Source organism: Miniopterus natalensis, chromosome 12, assembly GCF_054644295.1.
Source record: "Miniopterus natalensis isolate mMinNat1 chromosome 12, mMinNat1.hap1, whole genome shotgun sequence".
Taxonomy (NCBI): Eukaryota; Metazoa; Chordata; class Mammalia; order Chiroptera; family Miniopteridae; genus Miniopterus; species Miniopterus natalensis.
The window spans coordinates 69,806,931-69,827,182 of NC_142092.1; the positions used below are offsets into that span (position 1 = coordinate 69,806,931).

At 56.0% G+C, this 20,252-nt stretch overlaps 1 protein-coding gene across 2 annotated transcripts in view; it reads right to left on the bottom strand.

The window, feature by feature from the left end:
- COL5A1 (collagen type V alpha 1 chain) overlaps positions 1-10,619 on the bottom strand; it is a 122,145-nt gene extending 111,526 nt beyond the window's left edge. The window contains exon 1 of one of the 2 annotated variants that reach the window (XM_087822965.1): positions 10,476-10,619. In XM_087822965.1, the coding sequence (XP_087679091.1) occupies positions 10,476-10,599 (124 nt within the window). In that variant the 5' untranslated portion in view covers positions 10,600-10,619. The remainder of the gene's footprint in view (positions 1-10,475) is intronic. The other variant, XM_087822964.1, reaches the window with a different exon arrangement.
- Between the last annotated feature and the right edge of the window lie 9,633 nt (positions 10,620-20,252).

Genomic DNA, 20,252 nt, shown 5'->3' on the forward strand with positions numbered 1-20,252 from the left:
AGTAGCAAAATTTCTGAGGGATCTGACAGTTCTCCAGGACTCATGATCCTTGTTAAGGGAAAACCAAGAGTAGAACTCCTTTGAGCCTGGTCCTTGGAAAGCCTTCGGGCTCTCCCTGGGTTCTCAGACTCATCACAGGCATTTTGCTAATATGAAAAGGGGCAGGCTCCAAAAGCGGGCCTCGGGGCACTGCTTCTCTCAGGGTTTTTCTTTTCTGAAATGCTGATGGTTTAAAGATGTGGATCATGCCTGGGTCCAGATTCCTTCTTAACCAGCTTAACTCTTGGATCACCTGATGGATTGCTCAGCCCCACCCTGCCCTCAGAGGGGGGCTCCCTAACGCGCTCCCCACCTTATCTGCTACAACATTTGGCTTGCTGGCACCGATTCGCACACATCTCTTTCATCGTATGTCAACTGATGTTAAACAGACAAGACCTACCTGGCTATAATCCCTCTCCTATCACTCTTTCCTTCCCACTAAAATGGAAAAAATGACTCAGAGCAAGGCAGCTCAACCCTATACACATACTCTGCTCGCAGCTGGATGCAGGGCTCAAAATCTAATCCCACAGATGTCATCTGAGACGTGTGAGGATGACACCGGGGGGCCCAAGACTCAGGTGGCTTTGGAAAGTGGGTACCCAATGACAGGCCCCAAAAGCACTGCTTTCTCAATAGACCAGGCCCCAGCATGCACCACTGACCGGGCCCAAGGAGACAAATGAGGGAGGGAGGTCACCCGTGGTGGTCCTCAGGTCTCACCACCTTCCTTCTCTCTCAGCCCCCTGCTGGGATAAAGACCCCAGAGAAAAGGGAAAAAGTGACTGTGCTTCTGAGGAGGCGAAGACCCCACCTCACTCAGACTCTAAGCATCATACCTGTTCCCAAGAGGTTAAACAAACCAAATTTCTGTGACTCTGATGCTCCAACTCTGTACTAGCTGTGGGGCTTCTGTGGGCCTGTAAAAGGGCAGATGACATCTCTTACCTTGGAAAGATGTCATCAGGATAAAACAATATGTGAAATGAAAGCACTAAGGGGGAAGGAAGGAAGGAAGGAAGGAAGGAAGGAAGGAAGGAGGGAGGGAGGGAGGGAGGGAGGGAGGGAGGGAGGGAGGGAGGGTCCCAGAGAATCTTATTCTTTACCTTCAAGCTAACTGTCTCCCTCGTGTGTCATATGTTCTTTCTACTCTAACTCACTTTTCAGCTGTTAGACTCAGCAGAGGCCTTGGAGAGTGCCGGGGACCCCAGGGCCCGCACGGAGCCCAGCTGCCCCTCACCCCCAGGTCCAGAGCCTGACCATCCCTCAGCGGACCTCCTCCTGATGGCAAAGCAGTGGGTAGAGCCGAGAGCCTGCAGGACAGTCAAGTGGACCCCTGCCCTCCCTTCTTCCAGTTCTCTAGGCTGCAAAAGAACCCCCACATGTGCCTTCCCACCCTTGGAAAATGGCCTTCCCAGTGTCTGTAAACCCTGCTCCCAGGCCAGGCAGCTGTTTGTAATCGGCCAGGCCCTGCCCCAGGAAGGGGAGGTGGGAGCCCGTCCACACGGAGGGGCCCATGGCACTGCAGGGCGTGTGAGGACAGGCTAATGGAAAGGGGGGGTGGGGGGTGGATTGAGGCCTGGCTGCGCTAGGCCTCCTCTTGAAGCTCACCTTCCCTACCCCTCAGTCCCCCTGGCAGAATAACAGCCTTCCCTTAGGAGAAGAAAGACCTCACCCCACAGGGAGCACCTCTCTCCCCTCCGGGCACTCATCCCCTTGTAGGTGCCCTCCCACCTCCCATCATTTAGGCTGAAACCCCGCACTCAACCTGTTTCAGGTGAGGGAGGAAGGATGGTCCTTGAGGGGCCCTCCCTCACACACGCCCTCCACTGATTTTGGTCCTCAGGTCCTCCCCGTGGAGTGGCATCACTCATCAGGGCCTGCCCACCGCTCCGCCCACCTCTCCACCCGCAGGCACCGCACGGCACCAACCACCGCACCGCCCACCGCACCGCCCACACGCGTCGCGCCCGCCCCTTCTGAATGCAGCCCCAGCACTCAGAGCGCCCAGGTTGCTCCAGCGGTTCCCAGAGTCCAGCTGAAACACGGCCATTGCCCACACGCTACTTTCTGTGCTAAACGGCCTTTATGTAAACTCTGAACCTAAATCACAATAATAATTCCCTGGAAAGTCACCACATTTAGGAATCCTGTTTCCTGCATTTCTCTCCAAGGGAGTGCTCTTGGCCCCACCTCCTCGAGGTTAACATGTCCTAAAGGTGTGAGAAGATGCAGTGTCCGTGTGTCCTGCTTTGCATAAAACCAACCGGGACACGGCAACTCTTTGCTCAGAAACAAGAAAGCTGCGTCTACAAGGAACGCTGGACACGGAGGATGTGTCTTTCACCTCCTGTCCCAGGAGGAAAACCCAGAAACAGCACAGAAAAGGAAACTGGGGGCCCTAGGCATCCCAGATTCTCCTCAAAGAAAACAGAAAACGGGGAAGCAAAAGAAAACTAGCAGCAAACACAGATCACGGTAACTTCACCCCCCAGAGAGAACATAAGGATGGGAGAGAACATCTCCCCAAAGGGTACCTTGCAAACGTTGCTCCAGCACCCAAATCAGACTGAACTCTGGGCACAGGGCTGTGAGGCAGCTCGTCTTTCCTGCTCCCATCCGCCTCACTGCGCCTCCTGTTCAGGGCTCTGGGCCAGCCACTTCTCCCCACGCCACTGACCCACGTGGGCCAGGGCCCCAAGTGCCCTTCTGTCCCCCCAAAGAAGAAACCTTTGACGTTTACAAGACGAACCCACAGCGGAAAAGGCGAGCACCGAAGGGCTCCGAGGCTGCACTCACCCTTGGCAGGGGCCATGCATCTCTTTCTGAAGTGCAGGTCTCCCACAGCAACCAAAAGCTGAAGCTGTGAAGCCCCCTCCCCTGGCTCTGAGATGGCAACTTCCATCGGTACACACGACAGTAACGACCCACACAAAACGGGGGCAGGTGTGTGCTTTCCACTGGGCGGCTGAGGGCCACTGTCATTCCTTCCTGCCAGCTGGGCTCGCAGAGCCTCCACTTACATACCTGTAGAATGGGACCAACCCCACCTGGTCCACGGTTGGAGTGAGGATCATGAGCACTCCACATGTAACACCCCGAAGCGATCTGGCTAAATACCCACAGGAGCCAGAGGAAGTGCCCTGGGAAAAGTGCCAAGGGATGCCTCCCTTCAAACTCACCTAGAAGCCACACGCCCTGGCAAAGCAGGCTCATTTCAATTGGCCAGAGCCCCATGGTGCTGGCAGCTGCCTCCCTCTGATTGGCGAGCACCCACTGTTGCCGTCGATTGCCTCCCTCCGATTGGCGAGCACCCACCGTTGCTGTCGATTGCCTCCCTCCGATTGGCGAGCATCCACCGTTGCCGTCGATTGCCTCCCTATGATTGGCGAGCACCCACCGTTGCCGTCGATTGCCTCCCTCTGATTGGCCAGCCCCCACTGGTGCCGGCAGGTGCCTCCTCTGATCGGCCAGCGCCCTTTGGGAGCTGGCAGGTGCCTCCCCGTGAATGTCTGGCGCCCAGGGTCTCGCAGGTGGCTTCCTCGGATTGGCCCTATTTGATGGTACATGTCTCTCTACCTCCCACCTTGCACTGCACTGGGGGCAACTGCCTGTTCAGGGGTCCGACGCCCTCACTGCGCCAGAAGCTCCTGTAGAGCAGGAAAGCTCACCTGTTGCTCATCTGCGCACCTGCTTCCTGTGCCCAGCACAGGCCTGACTTGAGTCGGAGGGCCACAAACGCTTCAAGCAGAGCTACTGTCACTCGCAGGTTCTCTACACAAGGGCCAGCGTCTAGATCTCTCTACAGGAGAGAAACTCCTAGGAGCCCAGATCACCACCCTAGGCCCAGCGCCCCTCTTCATTACCCCCCACCACCCTACTGCCAGCAGAAGGGAAGACAATCATTCCCACTTTCCACTGAGGTTAAAGCTCTTTTTCATTGTGAGACTGCTATTTATTTCAATGCAAGGGCCAGAGTCTTGACATTTAAACCACACTGCTACATACACACATTCTGATATCATTTTGTGGCATTTATTTTTTCAAAAAGATTTTATTAGAATCCCTATGACCAAGATGCTGGCAGGAAAGAACAGAAAAGTGAATTTCCTCAAAATAACACAGATCTAGGAAAAAATAGGGGAACCCCCATTTCCTGCGCAAAGACATCGCAGGAAGCAGGCTGGATTTCTGTACAATGAAGCTCTGTATCATGAACTATGGAGAAAAGTGGGTCAGACTGCGGTTCCATTTCTTAGGTCTGAGTCACCAAAGAGTGGCAACATTTACTCCGAGTGTGGGGTTATTACTTAGGTTGGGATTCTGCCAGAAAAACTAGTGGGTGAGTCGAAGCTGATGAGATGACAGCTTAGACTATGTGACGTGTATAACACAAAGTTACTCCATTACCCACGCCAGGCACCCGCACACATCCATTCATTCATTCATTCATTCATTTTACAAACTGCTCTCCAGCCGCCTGGGGCTGGCCTGGCTCACACAGCGTTGGAGCTCCACCTGTGCCCACCCTGGAACGCACCCCTCCAATGCATCAGTCGTCACCCCGGTCATGTCCAGGAGGTAGGATGTGGGCAGGTCCATCCTATGTCTGGACCCCAATTGCTCCTAGTAAAGTGGAGGTGGCCTGAGGAGGTCAGGGAGGAGCGTGGGCAATGTGGTGCGCCCACAATCGCCCAATGATGTGCCCCCATGCCAGAGGTCAGAACCATAGAAGTCAGAGTGAGAGATGAGATAAACTCATGGGGGGACACTGTCTGTGTCATCTCTTCTCATGCTTACCCCATGTGGGAGGCACTGGTGTGACTGTTCATTAGAAAAAGAGAGACACACGGCCAGCCAGAGACCAGAGCCAGGAGCTCAGTGCCTGTCCCCAGGCCCCCTGCCTTCTGCTGCCTCGGGGCCCAGGAAGGACATAACAGTGATAACAGGGCTTACTCTGTGCTTCCTACATGTTATACATTTGAACCCTCACAGAATGTTTCGGGAGTTACCATCATCACCCCCTTCTTACAGCTAGGGAAACTGAGGTATGGGAAGCTAACTGCACAGCAAGTAGGAGTGGTGCCAGGACCCGAACCCTGGCCGCCTGCCCCTGACCATTGCCCCACGCCCTGGGCTTCATGCCGCATCCCATGGCGGAGGCAGCTCTGCCCATGAGAAGGGCCAAAGCCAGGCCCGCCTTCGGGATCTCAGGGCCTCCAGCTGGTCCAGAAATCTTCAGACTAACATTTGGCAAAGTGCTGACACCAGCAAAGCGGATTATATGGAAATATAAATAGAGGGGAAGGCAGAAGCCATAATATAACATTGCCCTCCTGTGAGTAAAAAAAGACTTGACAAATTATCAGATCCAGCTGGCCCAGCTGGCCCTGCGGCGGGACCCACAGCCTCGTGGTGGCCAGCAGGCTCCATGGCCACGTTTCCTCCCTGCCTCGCCCAAACGGCAGGGTGGGACATGGTAAGGGGAGAAATGTCGTTTTGACAGGACCTCCCCAAACAGCATCCCTGCCTGCAGGAGCACCTCGGGAGACCATGTGTATACATGTGCACGTGCCTGCATGTGCATGGGCACGCTCATTCACGCGTGTATACCCACAAACACACACAGACACATGGGTCCACGTGAACCCACACATCCACACATGCACGTGCTCACACACACACATGCGACCTCAAATAGGCTTGTGAAACATTCCCACACATGTTGCCTCGTGTGACCTCTACAAGACAAGAAATATCTGAAGGGTGGGGTAACGGGGCAGGCTCTGGCCAGCACCCCAGAGGAAGCAGACCCACCAAGCAGATGAGGGGCCGAGGACAGTGAGGGAGCAGCCAGACCCAGTCGGCTTGCGGACAGCAGAGCCCTCGGGGTCTCTCTGTTGACTGGAGCCTCCAAGGACGCACACACCTCCCCCGTGGTGCTCCTCCTGAACACTTACACAGAAAGTGGATTGTAGCAACACCGTGCCTCTCCTTTTTGCAAAAATGCCACCAAAAACAGAGGCCAGGTGCTCACTGCATCTCAGGCGCCCCGCAGCGCTCTTTCCAGGTGTCACCTCAATCAGCCTTCACAGCCACCCTCAGAGCAAGTTATCTGATTTTCCCCGTTTTCCAGAGGGGAAGGCTGAGGCCCAGTGACTGGCCCCAGACCAGCCAACCCCCAGTGTCTCTCAGAGAAAGAGAAACTCAGTGTGCACTGACTTCTCAACTGCCCACACTGCCCCTGGGGTTTGACATCTGGTTGCCAAGGGTTGTCCCCTCCCACACCCAACTGCCTGTCACCCAGCACAGGGGCCCCCACACTCCCAGCCAAGGCTGTCAGTGTCTTCAGAACACCCAACCTCACAGGCAGGGGTGGAGAAAGGGTTAAGGAACCCCCAGGTCTCCCACTTTCCCCCTTGGAGACTCCCTCTTTCTTACAGCAGCCACTTCTGCTGGCCCAGCTCTCCTAGGACAAGCGTGGAGCTGGGGACAGCCTGTCAGCCAAGTTAATGAGGGGCTTTCCAGCAGAGAGAAGCAGCCAGGCCCAGGAGAGTCCTGCAGCAGAGCCCAGAATGTCCTGCCAGGAAGGAGGGAGGGCCAGACTAAACCCAGAGGTGGATGAGGGGACCTGCTAAGGAGACACTTTGGTGCACTTCTGAGATTGAAGGAAAGGGAAGATGGGGCGGGGAAAGGCCAAGTTTAGGGTCACCTCCTCCAGGAAGCTTCCCCAGATCTCCCCAATGTAGCCAACCCTCCTGGACTGCTTTAAAGGGACACTGGGCATGAAAACGACAAGTGAAATGAGCCATGTCCACATGTGTGCCTCCCGTTTGACTGTAAGCTCCTGGAGCGAGGACCTGCCACCTTCACCTGTATCTTTAGTAACCCTCCAGGCCAGGGTGCAAAGGCAAAAGGCTTCAGAAGCCAGCAGACCATGCAGGTGAGAGAAGGGCATGGTTAAAGACAAGGAGTGGTGGAGACTGCAGGCAGCCGGTGCCCCTGGAAGGCATTCCAATAAAAAAGATGGAAGGAAGGGAGGAAGGGAGGGAGGGAAGGAGGGAGGGAAAGAGGAAGGAAAGGAAAGGAAAGGAAAGGAAAGGAAAGGAAAGGAAAGGAAAGGAAAGGAAAGGAAAGGAAAGGAAAGGAAAGGAAAGGAAAGGAAAGGAAAGGAAAGGAAAGGAAAGGAAAGGAAAGGAAAGGAGGGAGGAACTGAAAACCTCTGCTGGCCAAACAGAACCCTTCCCCACCCCAGGGCCATATTTGGGCTGGGCTCCTAGGCCTGGACTGCAGCTCAGGGCACTCACTGGGCCTCTCCTAGGGGCTCCCAGGGGATAAACGGATGTAGAGAGAAGGTAAAATCCTGACAAGTCAAAGGCACTGAGGCCTGGCCTTGCAGGGTAGGAAGAAGGGAGAAGCTCACTCGGGGCCCAGAGGTTAGCAGAATCTGGGTCCCCTGCTCCCCCATTCCCGGGCCTCTCAAAGCACCAGTCAGCACCTCCCTGACTGAAGGCTGTGTGAGGGTCCAACGAGATGATGTGGGCACGGGGCTTAGCACGGCCAGGCAAGTGCCAGCAAATTCCTTACAATTGTTCCCATGTGCAATGGTCTCCGAAGAGGCAGGAACCTGCCCTGTTCTAGGTGAACCCAGTGCCTCAGGGGTCTAGTGACTTATCTTTGACCCTCCAGGGCTCAAAGCTAGTCTGCCCGCCATCACTGTCACTGTTATTAAGTGGGGCTGAGAGCAATGGGTGTCTGTTCCCCACAAGCCTCTGCTCCACCCAAAAAGGTCTGTGACCCAGGGATGAGGCAGGGACAATGGGAGACAGGGCCAGACAACCAAAAGGCAGGGGCGGGGCAGGCAGGCATCAGCTGTGCTTGGCTAAGGGCGTGGCCGTGGTGAGAATCCAGAAATATCTGAAGGGTGGGGTAACGGGACAGGCTCTGGCCAGCACCCCAGGAACAGGCCTGAAGCAAGCGAATCAGAGAAGGGACTCTGAACCTCGGCCAGGGGAAGAAGCGCCTGCCCCGGGCCACTGCTGGGTGGTCATAGCTGCTGGGCAGTGACCACAGCTCCAACCTCTCCAGCCACCAAAATCTGGAGCAGATGCGGGAAAGGGCTTCGGAATGGACTTGGCTCCCAGCTCCTCCCACCGACTGTTCTTTTATGGGGAGAAGCGGGGGGGATGGAAAGGATGTCTTCCCAGCCAACTTGATTGAGTCAGAGGAAATTTAACCATTTGATCTCAGTCAAGTCCCACCAAACTTGGACGATTCTTCCCACAAATTATTGCAAAAAGCAATCACGTGACTGGGTCCAACCAATGACATGTGGAGGAGATGACCTCAATTTCCAAATATTGGGGTCATGTTTCATTTCACATACTCTCTTTTGCCCGTTACAATGTTAAACGGCCCCAAATGCAATCTTACTTTTCATTCCTACGCACACGTGGCCAAGAAAAAGGTAGGAAAAAGAGCCATGTTCAGAGAAAACCCAGAAAACATCTGGCACACCCCAAAACGGGGAGGAGGAAAGGCGCCGGCTGATGACCCCTCCCGCCTCCCTGCGTCTCAAGTGGACAGCCGCCCTCTCTGGCCACATACCCAGGATGGCTCCAAATGGTCCCACCCTGGGTGGTGGAGAGAGGTCAGTGGACCCCGCCAGAGAGGTGACTTCTTCACGTGCTTCTAACATCTTTTAGACAAAAGCAAAAATGTCCAGCTCCACAGCCAGGGTCCACCTCCAGGCTTTGGCTTCCACGGCTGCCCCTCGGTTAGGAAGGGAAATCAAAGAGGAAGCAGGGGAGATGGGCAGGGGACAGAGATGGGGAGCAAACAGCCAACCCCAAACCCGGGCAAATGCATGCTCTGCACACTGCGCAGCCAACGCGCCCAACCCCAGTTTTTTGGGGGTGACAACTCCCCTGGTCAGTTCCCTCCTGAGTTCCTGAGACAAAGCCCAACAGAGGAGCTGGGACAGGGCTAAGTCCCTGGGTGCCATGGGGTCCCCTGACCACATCCCCACCCGGATGAACACCACTTTCCTGGAGGCTGCTATTGTCCCCCACATTCACTGGACCAGGGAGAAACAGAGCCAGCTAGCTCAGGCTTGCGGACACCATCGTGGCAGCCCAGGGGTAGACCCCAGGTCCCTGTGCCAGGCAGGCTCCCCTCCCCTCCCCAGCCCCCAATGGGCTGGATATCCTGACTCCTGCTCACCCTCCTTGGCCCAACAAGCACTCACTGCGCCAGGAAAAAGGAGAAGACTATCTTCATTGGCAAGTAAAACATGGAAACTGATTCTTCCCGTATATCTTCAAATTACAAAGCAGAGAAGGGGAAGGTGGCGAGGTGGTACCTTCTCAGGGGACAGCCAGCCTGAGCCCACTGCCCCATCCCTCTGCCTGTCACTTTTACCCATAGCTCTGAGCCTTGTCTCCCCACCTGTTAATGGGGACTTGGGTGACCTTCTAGGGCCTTGGGGGCCAATGTTCGAAGGCGTGTGAAGACCCATCCTGTAGGTAACCAGCAACGATGATGCTTAGAAAGCCACTGTCCAATCAGGACGCGGGGTGGGAGCTGCCACGAATCCTGCAGGCATTCGGTCAGCGCCAGCTCCCACGGGAGAGGGCTCCTTCTAAGGGCAGACCTCTGGCGGAAGGAGCCTACGGCTGTACATCATATAAACCGCTGAGTCCAAGCTCCAAGGCCATCTCCTGGCTTTGCTCCACCGACTCGTCTCTGGGGGCAAACCCAGGAAAAACCTGCCTGCCAGGGAGTCAGGGGGCTCGGGTGGGATTAGGAGCAGGGCTGGTCCACCACCCTCCAGGGCTCCCAGGGCCACTGAACACTTAGGTGGCCAGGGCTGCAAGAGGCCCAGTAAACCTGACGAAGCAAAGAGCCAGCGGGGTCCAGAGGCAGAGGGAGAGTGCTCTTGGGGGCAAGTGCAGGGCTGGGGGCTCAAGCTTCTGGGATTCCCCACAGCGTCCCCCACCCCAAGAATTGACAGACTGCGACTCTAGGGGGCGACCCTTCCCGGTTTTCAGGAGAGGAAGTTCTGCAGGGCTGTGCGGGCCAAAGCTGGGATGTGAGACAGAGAATGCAAAGTTCCTGAACAAAAAAGTTTGACGGTCTCGAGGGCAACCCTCTGGCTGATCCCACACGCAGCCGGCCCCAGGTTCGCGGGACAGCCCCACCCGGCCTGCGCGCTTGGCGCGCGCGCGGGGCATTGTGCTGGCGCGTCTCCCTCTCCAGGGCCCCCAACTAATGGCATTCGGAGCCTTGGCCAGTGCATTCCACAGCCAAGGGAGGAACGCCGAGCGAGCGCGGAGAGGCCAGCGGCCGGCGCCCGGTGACAGCCGCGCCCGGCCCGCGCCGCGTCCCGCAGCCCCGCCGGCGCCCCTCGCGCCCGGGCGCACCGGCGCCCTTACCTGCGCGGCTCGGAGGCGGCGCCCACAGCAGCAGCAACAGCAGCAACAGCGGCGGCGGCGGGGACAGCAGCTGGGCGCCCGGACGGAGCGGGCTGCGCGCTTTCCAGCGGGTGTGGACGTCCATGCCGGCGGGGCGCGGGGCGGGGCGCGCGGGGACGCTCGGAGGCGCGGGGCTCGGCCCGGGCGGCGGACTCGGCGGGGCGGTCAAGACCTCAGGAAGTCATGGGGAGCAGGCGCCGGCCCGTTCTCTTTGTGGCAGTGGCTCTCCGGCAGGGGTCTGCGGGCGCACCGGCCCCAGGGCAGGAGGGCTCGACCTTGGCCCGCGGGGCGGCCGGACCCCGTTCGGCTCGCTAGCCCTCGCCTCCTCCAACTCCTCCGACTCCCGCTCGTCTCCCCTGGCCGCCGCCGCCCCGCGCGACCCGTTCTCCGTGGGCGCTCCGCTCGAGTGAGGTCCTGAGCCAGCCGCGGGGACTAGGAGTGCGGACCTCGCCTTGGGCGCCGAGCACTTTTTTCCCGGGTTCCTCCCTCCCTCTCTCCTGGAAGGCACCCGAAGAGGCTGTCGATCCCCGGAGCCCGCAGCAAATCAGAGCCCGGCGCTGGGCTCGGCCAGACCGGCCCCCGCCTCCCACTGGGCGCCGCGGGCGAGGGGGTGGGGACAGCGGGCGAGTCTCGGCGAGGAAGGGGCTGGCCCCGGGCGGGAGCGGACGTGGGGCGGGCTCGGCGCCCCCGATCCCTCGGCGAGAGCGCGCAGAGGGGCGCGGGCCGGCCTGGGAGCCCCGGGCCCACCCTGATTCCACTCTCCCTGCCCCAGGTGCCCGCACCCAGCCGCCTTCCAGGAATTCGTGCGGAGGGGACCCCGGTTTGCTCATTTCGGGTTTTAAAAAAGAAAAAACTTGCAGCTCACCCCGCCTAAGTTTTCTTTTACTTGGAGGAGTTCAGAGCTCCTCTCCTGGGTGGAGACTGAACTCCCAATCCAGCCAGATCGGGGCGCCCAACACTGTAGCCCAGACAGAGGACCCGCCCTCGCCTTTCCCCTAACTGCTGATGGGACTGCGGAGTAAAATTAGGGTCTCACTTCCCAAGAGGTCTCCAAAGGAGCTTGCATGTTGCACATCTGGGCTACTAATCCAGAGAAACTGGGCCCACATCAGCACTCTGCACTCATTCAGCTGACTCCCTGCGTGCCCCTTTGGAGCTGACAGCAGGCCAGGGAGTGAGGGATTTTGATCCCAGGGGGCTGCTCCTGGGCGCTCCCTCTCTGCCTTCACTTCTCTGGGCCCGGGTGAGGTCTCCCTCCAGCAAGGCCTGCTGGGCTCCTGGCTGTACGTGGGAGCCCCTCCCATCAGGCTACCCAGGCCCAGAGAGCCTCCTGGCACAGAGTGCTGAAGCCCCAATCACACCCCTTCTGGGACAACTGAAGAGCTGGTTTTTAAAACGGGGCTTGGAGGTGAAGTACGAGAGCTTTTCAAACCTAAGCCATCCCTTCCTCTTTGCACAAACAATCCAGCCAGTGATGCTGAAACGGGGCTGGGACCCCAGCTCCCTGTCTCCAGTTACATCTGCAGACTGGGCGTGAAATTCCTCAAATGCCCTTTAGTTCCCATCACTCTGGAAACAGGACAGGAGGGGAGGGGAGGCATTGGAGGGGAGGCTTGCTGGGGGCCACCTGCTGCCTCTGAGCTGGGTGGTAGGTTGCTGGCACCACCTGATAGGTTCGGCTCCAAATCTACCTGCCCTCTCTGCTCCTTAGGTATCGAATGCTGCCCAGGAATAGAGGGGCTGCACACGCAGAGGGAACGGACGCTTGAGATACATTAAGTAAAGCAGACTTGTTCTTTCTGGTTTTCATATTTTTTACTTGATTTTTTTACGACTTGCATAAGTCATACATGTGATGGGGAAATGCATATGTTTGAGTTGCATGCATGTGTAGGTACATGTGTGAGGTGTGAGGTGTGTGTAAGCTAGAGCTACTGGTTCTACACTCTCCTATGTGCTTAATGAGAGAGAAATCCCATCTGACACTCCTGGAGCCCCCAGCATGGCCTTCCTGTTCCCTGGGATGCCCCCCACCGGTGGGAAGGCCAGCTTCTCCCCTGGAGACTTAGGGGCTCTGACACAGGTCAGTGGCCTGGTTATCGGAAAAGAGTGCAGACTTTCGAGGCTCCAGCTTTTCCCCAAGGATGCGTGGGTCTCCTCTGACCATCACCTGTGCCTTTGTGCTGGTCGCCAGCCCTCCCAACACCTGGACCTCAGGATGGTGCCTGAGTTTTGACCTGTGTTAGCATAGATGGTCCTTCAGGAGCTGAAAGTCAGGCCACACCCAGGGTCCCCCAGAGGGGTTCCCCAGAGAGCTGACCTCTCGGTAATGAGAAGAAGACATGCTCCTCATGGCTGCAAGCAGACAGCACCCATGCCTTTGGTCCTTTCCTAATCTCTTCTTATAAATAAGCCAGGACATTGGCTGAGTCCACCCTAAAAAGATGGTGATTTTACCTTCATCACCTCTTTAAGGGCCTGTCTCTAATACCGCCACATTCTGAGGCCCTGGGCGTTAGGGCTCCAACATGGAGATTCAGTGGGACCATTCAGCCCATAGCACCTTGGCGATCCCCGTCCGTGGGACTTTTGGAGAAATCCAAGAGTTTGGGACCCAGTTTTCCAAAACAGTAGGAGCATTTGGGCACCGAGGGGGTGCAGTGGGACCATGTCCAGAGGGAGGGACACCCTGGCTGCTCGTCCAGCCCTGTCGATAACCTCACTCCTTGGGCATATGGCATTGAGCGCCTGGCCTGTGACACTGTCCACACTGGGTGTGTGAGTGGGCACAGTGTGAAGGGAGGCACACGGGCACCTCTTGCAGTGGAACCTCTCGCCCTCCTGGCCCACAGAGACTTGCCCTTCCATTTCTGGGAAGGGGGTGCTCCTGGGCCTGCAGGGGCCCAGGGGAATGGTCACAGTCTTTGTGACAGCTGTGGGTGGGAGCCCGTCTTCTGAAAGCCGTGCAGTCAGCCATGTTCCCATCTGCCTCCACCTCCAGCAGGGCAGCCACTCGGCCTGAACTTGGCATCCAGACCAGGCCACGGCCTGTGCTGAATCAAGATTTGGTGAGTGACCCACAGCTCATGGGGATGGGCAGGAAAGCACTGGCACCAAACGGAAAGTCAGAGCCTTGTGCCCTGGTCCAGGTTATCACCCTAAACTCCAGGGCCCATGAGTCCATCTGAAATTCTGTGGGTTTACTTGAATGGTGGGACCACGGAGCCCTCCACCCATGTCAAAACCTCCACAACTCCATGAAACGCAGGCTTTTCCTCCACCCACCCACCCACCACAGCCCTCTAGCCCAGAACCCAGCAAAGGAGCTGTTTTCCTCCCAGAGCTCATATCCAGGAGGCCAAGACACTAGGACCACCAGCCCCTTGCAGGACCCTTCAACAGTCTGCTGGTGGCATCATTCAGACCAGACACAAGTCTACCAGGGGGCTGCACTTCTGATCATGGCACAGTGTTCCTGGACTCCAGGAGGCAGTGCTCCCGATGGCCAAGGAGTTGCCCCAGGGGGTTCCGGGACATGGAAGAAGCGAGTGCACCCAGGACCAGCCCCAGGAGAGGTAAAGGGGCCCTGGGAGCCCTCGCTGCGCCCTGCACTCTCCCTGCTCCTGCAGCATGGTTCTGCTCCCATGTCAGCCCACAGAGGCTGCTTTTCTGAGCCTCTGTGTTCCAGTTGGGCCAAGTAAACTTTGCAAAGTAATGGCATTTCCAGGCAGAGCAGCCCATGTGGACACCAGTCAGACTTTAGAACAAGTCTGCGGTGATTCAGACAATGTTGTGTGGACACACAGCTTCCTGCCCAGGATGAGCTGGGCAGGTTTCCCCCAGGAGAATGTTTTACAGACAAGGCTGAGTTTGCAGCCCAGGAAAATGTCAGCTGGAAAAATCCTTGCTGTTAACTTGGAAAGAACCACCTGGATAGTGGAAAGAACTGCCCGGCGGTTAGAGGAGTGCCCCTCAGACTTCAACAGCATTTCCAGGGTGGCTGTGATGGCGCCCCACATCGGGACCCATTGGATCCTCCTCACTGACTGGTACGGGACCTCTATTTTGGGAGACAAAGTGTCCATGGAGCCTGGAGCAAAGGGCCTTCTGACACCAGCTTCTCTTCTGGAAAATGGTGTGTGAGAGGGTGAGATGCACATGGGCTGTTCCGGGCACAGAGCACGTGCCCAGGAAAGCCTCCATCTATCTTCTCCCCTCAACTTCATGATCAGGGTTCCAAACCTCAGGGGGTTAACAGGTTACCCAGGAAGTGGAGGCACTGGGGGGACCCCAGGCCCACATCTGAGCAGGGTGTTCTCCTGGTTACAGCGCTTCGCGCTTCTCTCAGGTCTGTGTGCACAGACAGGTGACATGGCAGAAGGTGACCCGTGTGTAAATGGTAGAATTTCTTGTAAAGGTGAGAGGTCCCTGCTCCCATCTGCAGTGGGTTGCTGAGTCGTCTCCCAGATCTGGACTGTCCTGTGTCCCTGCAGGATTGTTGGCTGCTGAGGGCCATAGTTGTGTTCCCCGAGCCCCCCCAGGGGCAGCCACTCCAATGCTTGGACACACCTGTCCACTCTTTGAAACATCCATGCTTAATTCTTAGAAAACCCCAGTCCTGTGGTCCCTACAACTTCTCCTTAGTGTCTCGGGGCTGCTGTAGTAACAGACCACAAACAGAAAATTAAAACAACAGAAACGTATTCTCTCCAAGTTCTGGAGGCCATAAGTCTGAAATCAGGTGTCGTACGGCCTCACTCCTTCCAGAGGCCCTAGGAGAGGGTCCTTCCTGCCTCTCTCAGTTCCTGGGGGCTCTAGGTGGCCTTGGCTTGTGGCCGCATCACTCCAGTCCCTGTCTCCATCTTCAGTGTGTCTGTGATTTAATTTCCCTCTGCCGCTCTCTCATAAGGACACTTCTGATGGCATTTAAGGCCCACCTGGGTAATACAGAATGACCTCTTCATCTCAAGATCCTTAACCTAATTACATCTGCAAAGACCCTTTTTCCAAATAAGGTCACATTCACAGGGGTGGGGGGTGGGGGACACTATTCAACCCACCACTGTCTGTCCTGAACACAATAAACAGGCCTCTGAGCCTGCAGCCTCCTGGTACTCCCCACGTCCAAACCAGCCATGGTTGGGAGCACTGGTCAGTGGTACCTGCTGGGCAGCCTGCCTCCTGAGAGCTGGTCCCCTGGGCAGGGCTCAGGCTGGCAGGAGGACAGGGAGCTTGGAGGAGCCCTGAGTGTGACAGTGCACCGCCCAGGCGTGCCAACGCTGTCTGGGGTTGTTATTTTTTCCAGTAGGGCCCAGTTTTATTTGTTTTCATTTTTAGTATTAAACCAATATTTTTAATGGAAATAGGTCCCAGATTAGATTTTCTTCCATAAGAGGAAATAAAAGGGAAGACAGAGTTTAACATGAGCCTCCCAAACTGGAGTGCAACCCAGAAATCGAATTCATTTGTTCCTCAAAATCTTCGAGCACAGACCCTGAGCTGAGCGCCTGAGGATGCATGTGGCCCGGGTGCCACAGGGCGTGGGGAGGAGGCAGCTGTCTCAACACGTACGACCTTCACTCCTCACTCGTGCCAGGACACAAAGAGCATCCCCAGTTTGCGGGTGAGAATTCAAGCTCAGAGCATTTAAGATCAGCCAGGGCCCTGGAGCCCCAGCGGAGCCCTGCAGGGCTCCAAGCCGGTCTGTCCCCCACCCCTGCACTCCCGCCAGGGGGCACACTTCCTTCCAGCAGACACAGGACAGGAACCCCGGGAAGGAGCAGGTGCTGACCTAATGTTGGGGGACCCCGGGTAGGTCTGGCTGTGGGAGGCTGACAATGGCTCTCAAAACAAGCCCAGGCTCTCATCGCCAGAACCTGCGAATATGACTTATTTGGGCAAAGGGTTCATGCAGATGTGCTTCAGTGAAGGACCTGGAGATAAAGAAATCATCTTGGTTTAGCCGGCTGGGCCCTAAACCCCATCCCAAGTGTCCTTAGAAGAGAAGACAGAGGGAGATTAAAAAGCAGACAAATGGAAGGGAAGGCGATAGGAAGACCGAGGTAGAGACTGGAGTGACACAGACACGGCCAAGAAACATTGGGGACACCCCAGGAGCTGGGAGAAGCAGGAGGGACTCTCCCCTGGAGCCTCTGAAGGGAGCACAGTCCCATTGACATCTTGGTCTTGGACTTCTGGCCTCTAGAACTAAGAGGGATTAAATTCCTGTGGCTCTAAGCCACCCCGCCTGTCATCTGTTCATGGTCCTTTGTTAGGCAGCTGCAGGTAACAAGTACCACGCAAGGTAGGCTCCCACGTCCCCACACGGGCCCAGAGCTCAAAGGTGTGACAGACCAGCTGGATTCCCACGGCAGGCAGGACGTCTGGCACCAGGAGCCCACCTCCCACCGGCGGCATCTCAGGCTCACCCACATGCCTGTGCTCAGCAAACTCTGGCCTGGCAGCTGGGCTTGCCATGACCGTCCATTCGGCATTCACGTCCCACCTCTCAGCCTAGGAAAATCGAGACTCCATGCCAAAGAAAATGAAACAGAACATGTGCGGCACTAATGAGACCCTGGGCTCGGGCATCTCCAGGCCGCTCCCCGGAGGGCACCTCCCCGTGGCCCCCAGGAACCCGGCCAAAGCCTTACCTGGCGAGGAATTTCCCCTTTGAAGCCCATGGGCTGGTGCCAGTTTGGAACCAGGGATGCAGCTCCTTGCTGGGGAATAAAAGCAACGTGCCGTCGGCAAATGCTGGTGTCAATTGGGTTCTCTTTATTTTCATCAACAAGGAGGTTTGTTTTAATGGGAACCAGCAGAACCCAGCACGCAGACTTTCCACTCCTGCAGGTCTCAACAGCAGCAGCCTGGGTTCCCACCCCAGCGACGAAGTTTCTGGATGGGGGATGGAGGGAGACAGGAGGGGGCAGGCATCCTGGTTAATTCCGTCTCTCTCCTGGCCACCAGGCCCTCCCTGCACCTCACCCTCTACTCACTGGCCCTCAGCTGTGGGCACCGATGTCACCATCCCCTCCAATGCTCCTCTGTCTGCAGTGACACCAGGGACAGAGGCTGACTCCTTTCCCTGACTGCCAGAGGGAGGTACCAAGAACAGAACACCTCCTCTGAACTGATTGCACACCTTGGCCAAGATACGTGGCCTCTCTGTACCTCAGTTTCCTTCTCCGTAAAATGGGCAGCCTCACAGGGAGTCGTGAGGACTCAGTAAGATAATACATGCCCTTACAACCGGGCGCGCAGAAGGCACTCAGCTCACGTTTGCTGATGTCAGTCACTCTCTGGCCTGGGTTGGGAGACACTTAGCAGCATGTTCATTCCTGAACTGGCCATCACACAAACCTCAGACACTCAGAGGTTTCAACACTTAATAATCACGGAGCTGGTGGCAGCCCCTTACCCACTGTCCAGGGAACAGACCACCCACTGCCTCTCTCTTATCTCTGCAGACTCTGGAAGATCTAATCTTGACCCAACTGCTTCACCTGAGTTTGTCCACTTGCCAGGAGAGGTCCAGTGAAGGGCTGGAGCTGGCTCTTACCGGCTCAAAACAGCTGGCCATGTACTCTGTTCAGCGACCTCATGTTGTTGGCCCAAAATCAGCCATGGTAGGAGTATTTACACCACAGAAATTGGCAAATGCTTCCATCTGGGCCTTTTCCCTTAATGAGCCAGTCATTAAGCATCTACCAGCACCCCCACTGGCTCACCCTGAGTGGACCTGACCTTGGTCCCCTCCCAGGGGCTGGGGGTGGCTGCCACCTTACCCGAAGCCCTTCAGTAACGCCTCAGCACCAAGAAGAAGATGGGAAGAAGGATCTTCTCCTTATCCATTTTCAAAGCCTGGGTTTCCTGTGGGGAGGCCATCTGCTTTCCCCAGGAGCCGTCTTTCCTAAACAGCTATCTTCAGATATTGGAAGCACTGCCTTGTGGGAAAGGAGCGATTCCACATGGGCCCAGAGGAGAGCAGAAATCCACTGGCTAGATACTTGGGAAACAGTTCTCGTTTTATTCCACTGGTGTCTTAGAGCCACAGGACCCTTCCCAGGGTTCTTCTTGTCTGAGGGCTCAAACTTCAGCTCATTTTCGAAGCAAGGAGATCATTTCATTGTGGATGAATTCCCCCCGTGCCCAACTACTAGGTGTGCCTGTGCCCTCTGTCTTCATCACCCAGATGGTCCCCCGGGAAAGTGTGACACACTCAGCTCTGTGCACAGGCCTGGCCAGTATCAGTAACTCAATGCATGGTGATCACCAGCTCCCTTATTTACATTCAGTTCGAAACTTCAGAGCTGGTTGGGCTCCTGGAAGTGGGCTAAGTGTCAACTCTGTCACTTTAGTTCTCAACAAACACCCAGGAGGGCAGTGTCCTCATCACAGTCCCTAACTGAGGTACCAGGAGCATGCTGTGCACTGTCTCCTGACCCTGGTGGCAGCTCTGGGGCTGCGTTTATGAGCAAACTATTGGCTTCTGCTCAGACCAGCATCCAGATATCCTGGATGCAAAGCATGCTAGGGGTTTGTTTACTTTTTAAACAAAACAATTAATGGTAGATTTAAAAATGGGTTGACAAATGGTCTTTGGGGTGGGGGTCAGTGATTGCATTTGCCTAAAGATCAATCTTTAATGTCACAGAAAAAGGGTGGTTATTACCCAATGAATATGAGTATTTTTTTTTTATTTGTTTGCTCTTAACAGTTCATATAATACTTCAAATACATCTTTTTTTTTTTTTTTGTACTTCACAAGAAACTCATCAAAATAAGAAGAAAAACACAAGGTGCCCTGGTCGGGTAACTCAGTTGATTGGAGTGTCATCCTGTATACCAAAAGGTTGCTGGTTTGATTCCTGGTCAGGGCATAAGCCTGGGTTGGGAGTTCAATCCCCGGATGGGGAGCATATGGGAGGCAATCGATCAGTGTTTCTCTGTCACAGCACTCTCTCTCTCTCTAAAAAAAAGATCAATAAGCATGTCCTCAGGTGAGAATTTAAAAAAAACCCACAAGGAAGCCACGTCTTGCCCCAGATCACAGAGCTACGCACAAAGCCCAAGAGGGCCCTGAGGCCCCCAACCACTGGTTCCCTCCCCGCCCATGTGGAAAGGCTGCTTCCAAGATACAGAGATGATGGTGAAACACAAACTTGGGATCCCATGCATGGCACTCCTGCCGTCTGCCAAGCGCTGCATGGGTGCTTGACACACAAAACTGTCTTTAATTCTCACAGCCATCCTGGGACCCAGATGCTCACTTCTGCTTCATGAATGAAACCTGAGGCTAGGAGACGGGAGGGAAACGTCCAGGCTGGAATCTGGGCCAGTCTTCCCAGCTCCACGGCCATGTATCAGATGCTAGTCTGTCTTTACACCCTGAAGCCCTCATTGCTTAGGTCAGCTGAACTAGCTCTCTCCTGTGCTGAGACCACCTGTGGCTTGAGCTGGGTTCAGGGAAAACCATGGTCCTTGTCAGAAGGAGGGTGAAGGCTGATGTTCAGATGTCCACGTAGGTGTGAACTTGAGGCCCCTGGGTTTATTTGAGAAAGCGTTAGCTTTAGAGGCAGGAGGGCCTGTGAGGTCAACTCATTGCCTAATTCACATGGCTGACCTACTTTTCTCCTCTTTGGGATGCGACTTACTGCTCCAGAAAGACTGCACCCGTCTGCTGTCCTCTCCAGGCTGAGTGAGTCAATGGCAGGAAAGTCCTGGTCACCTCAGCCA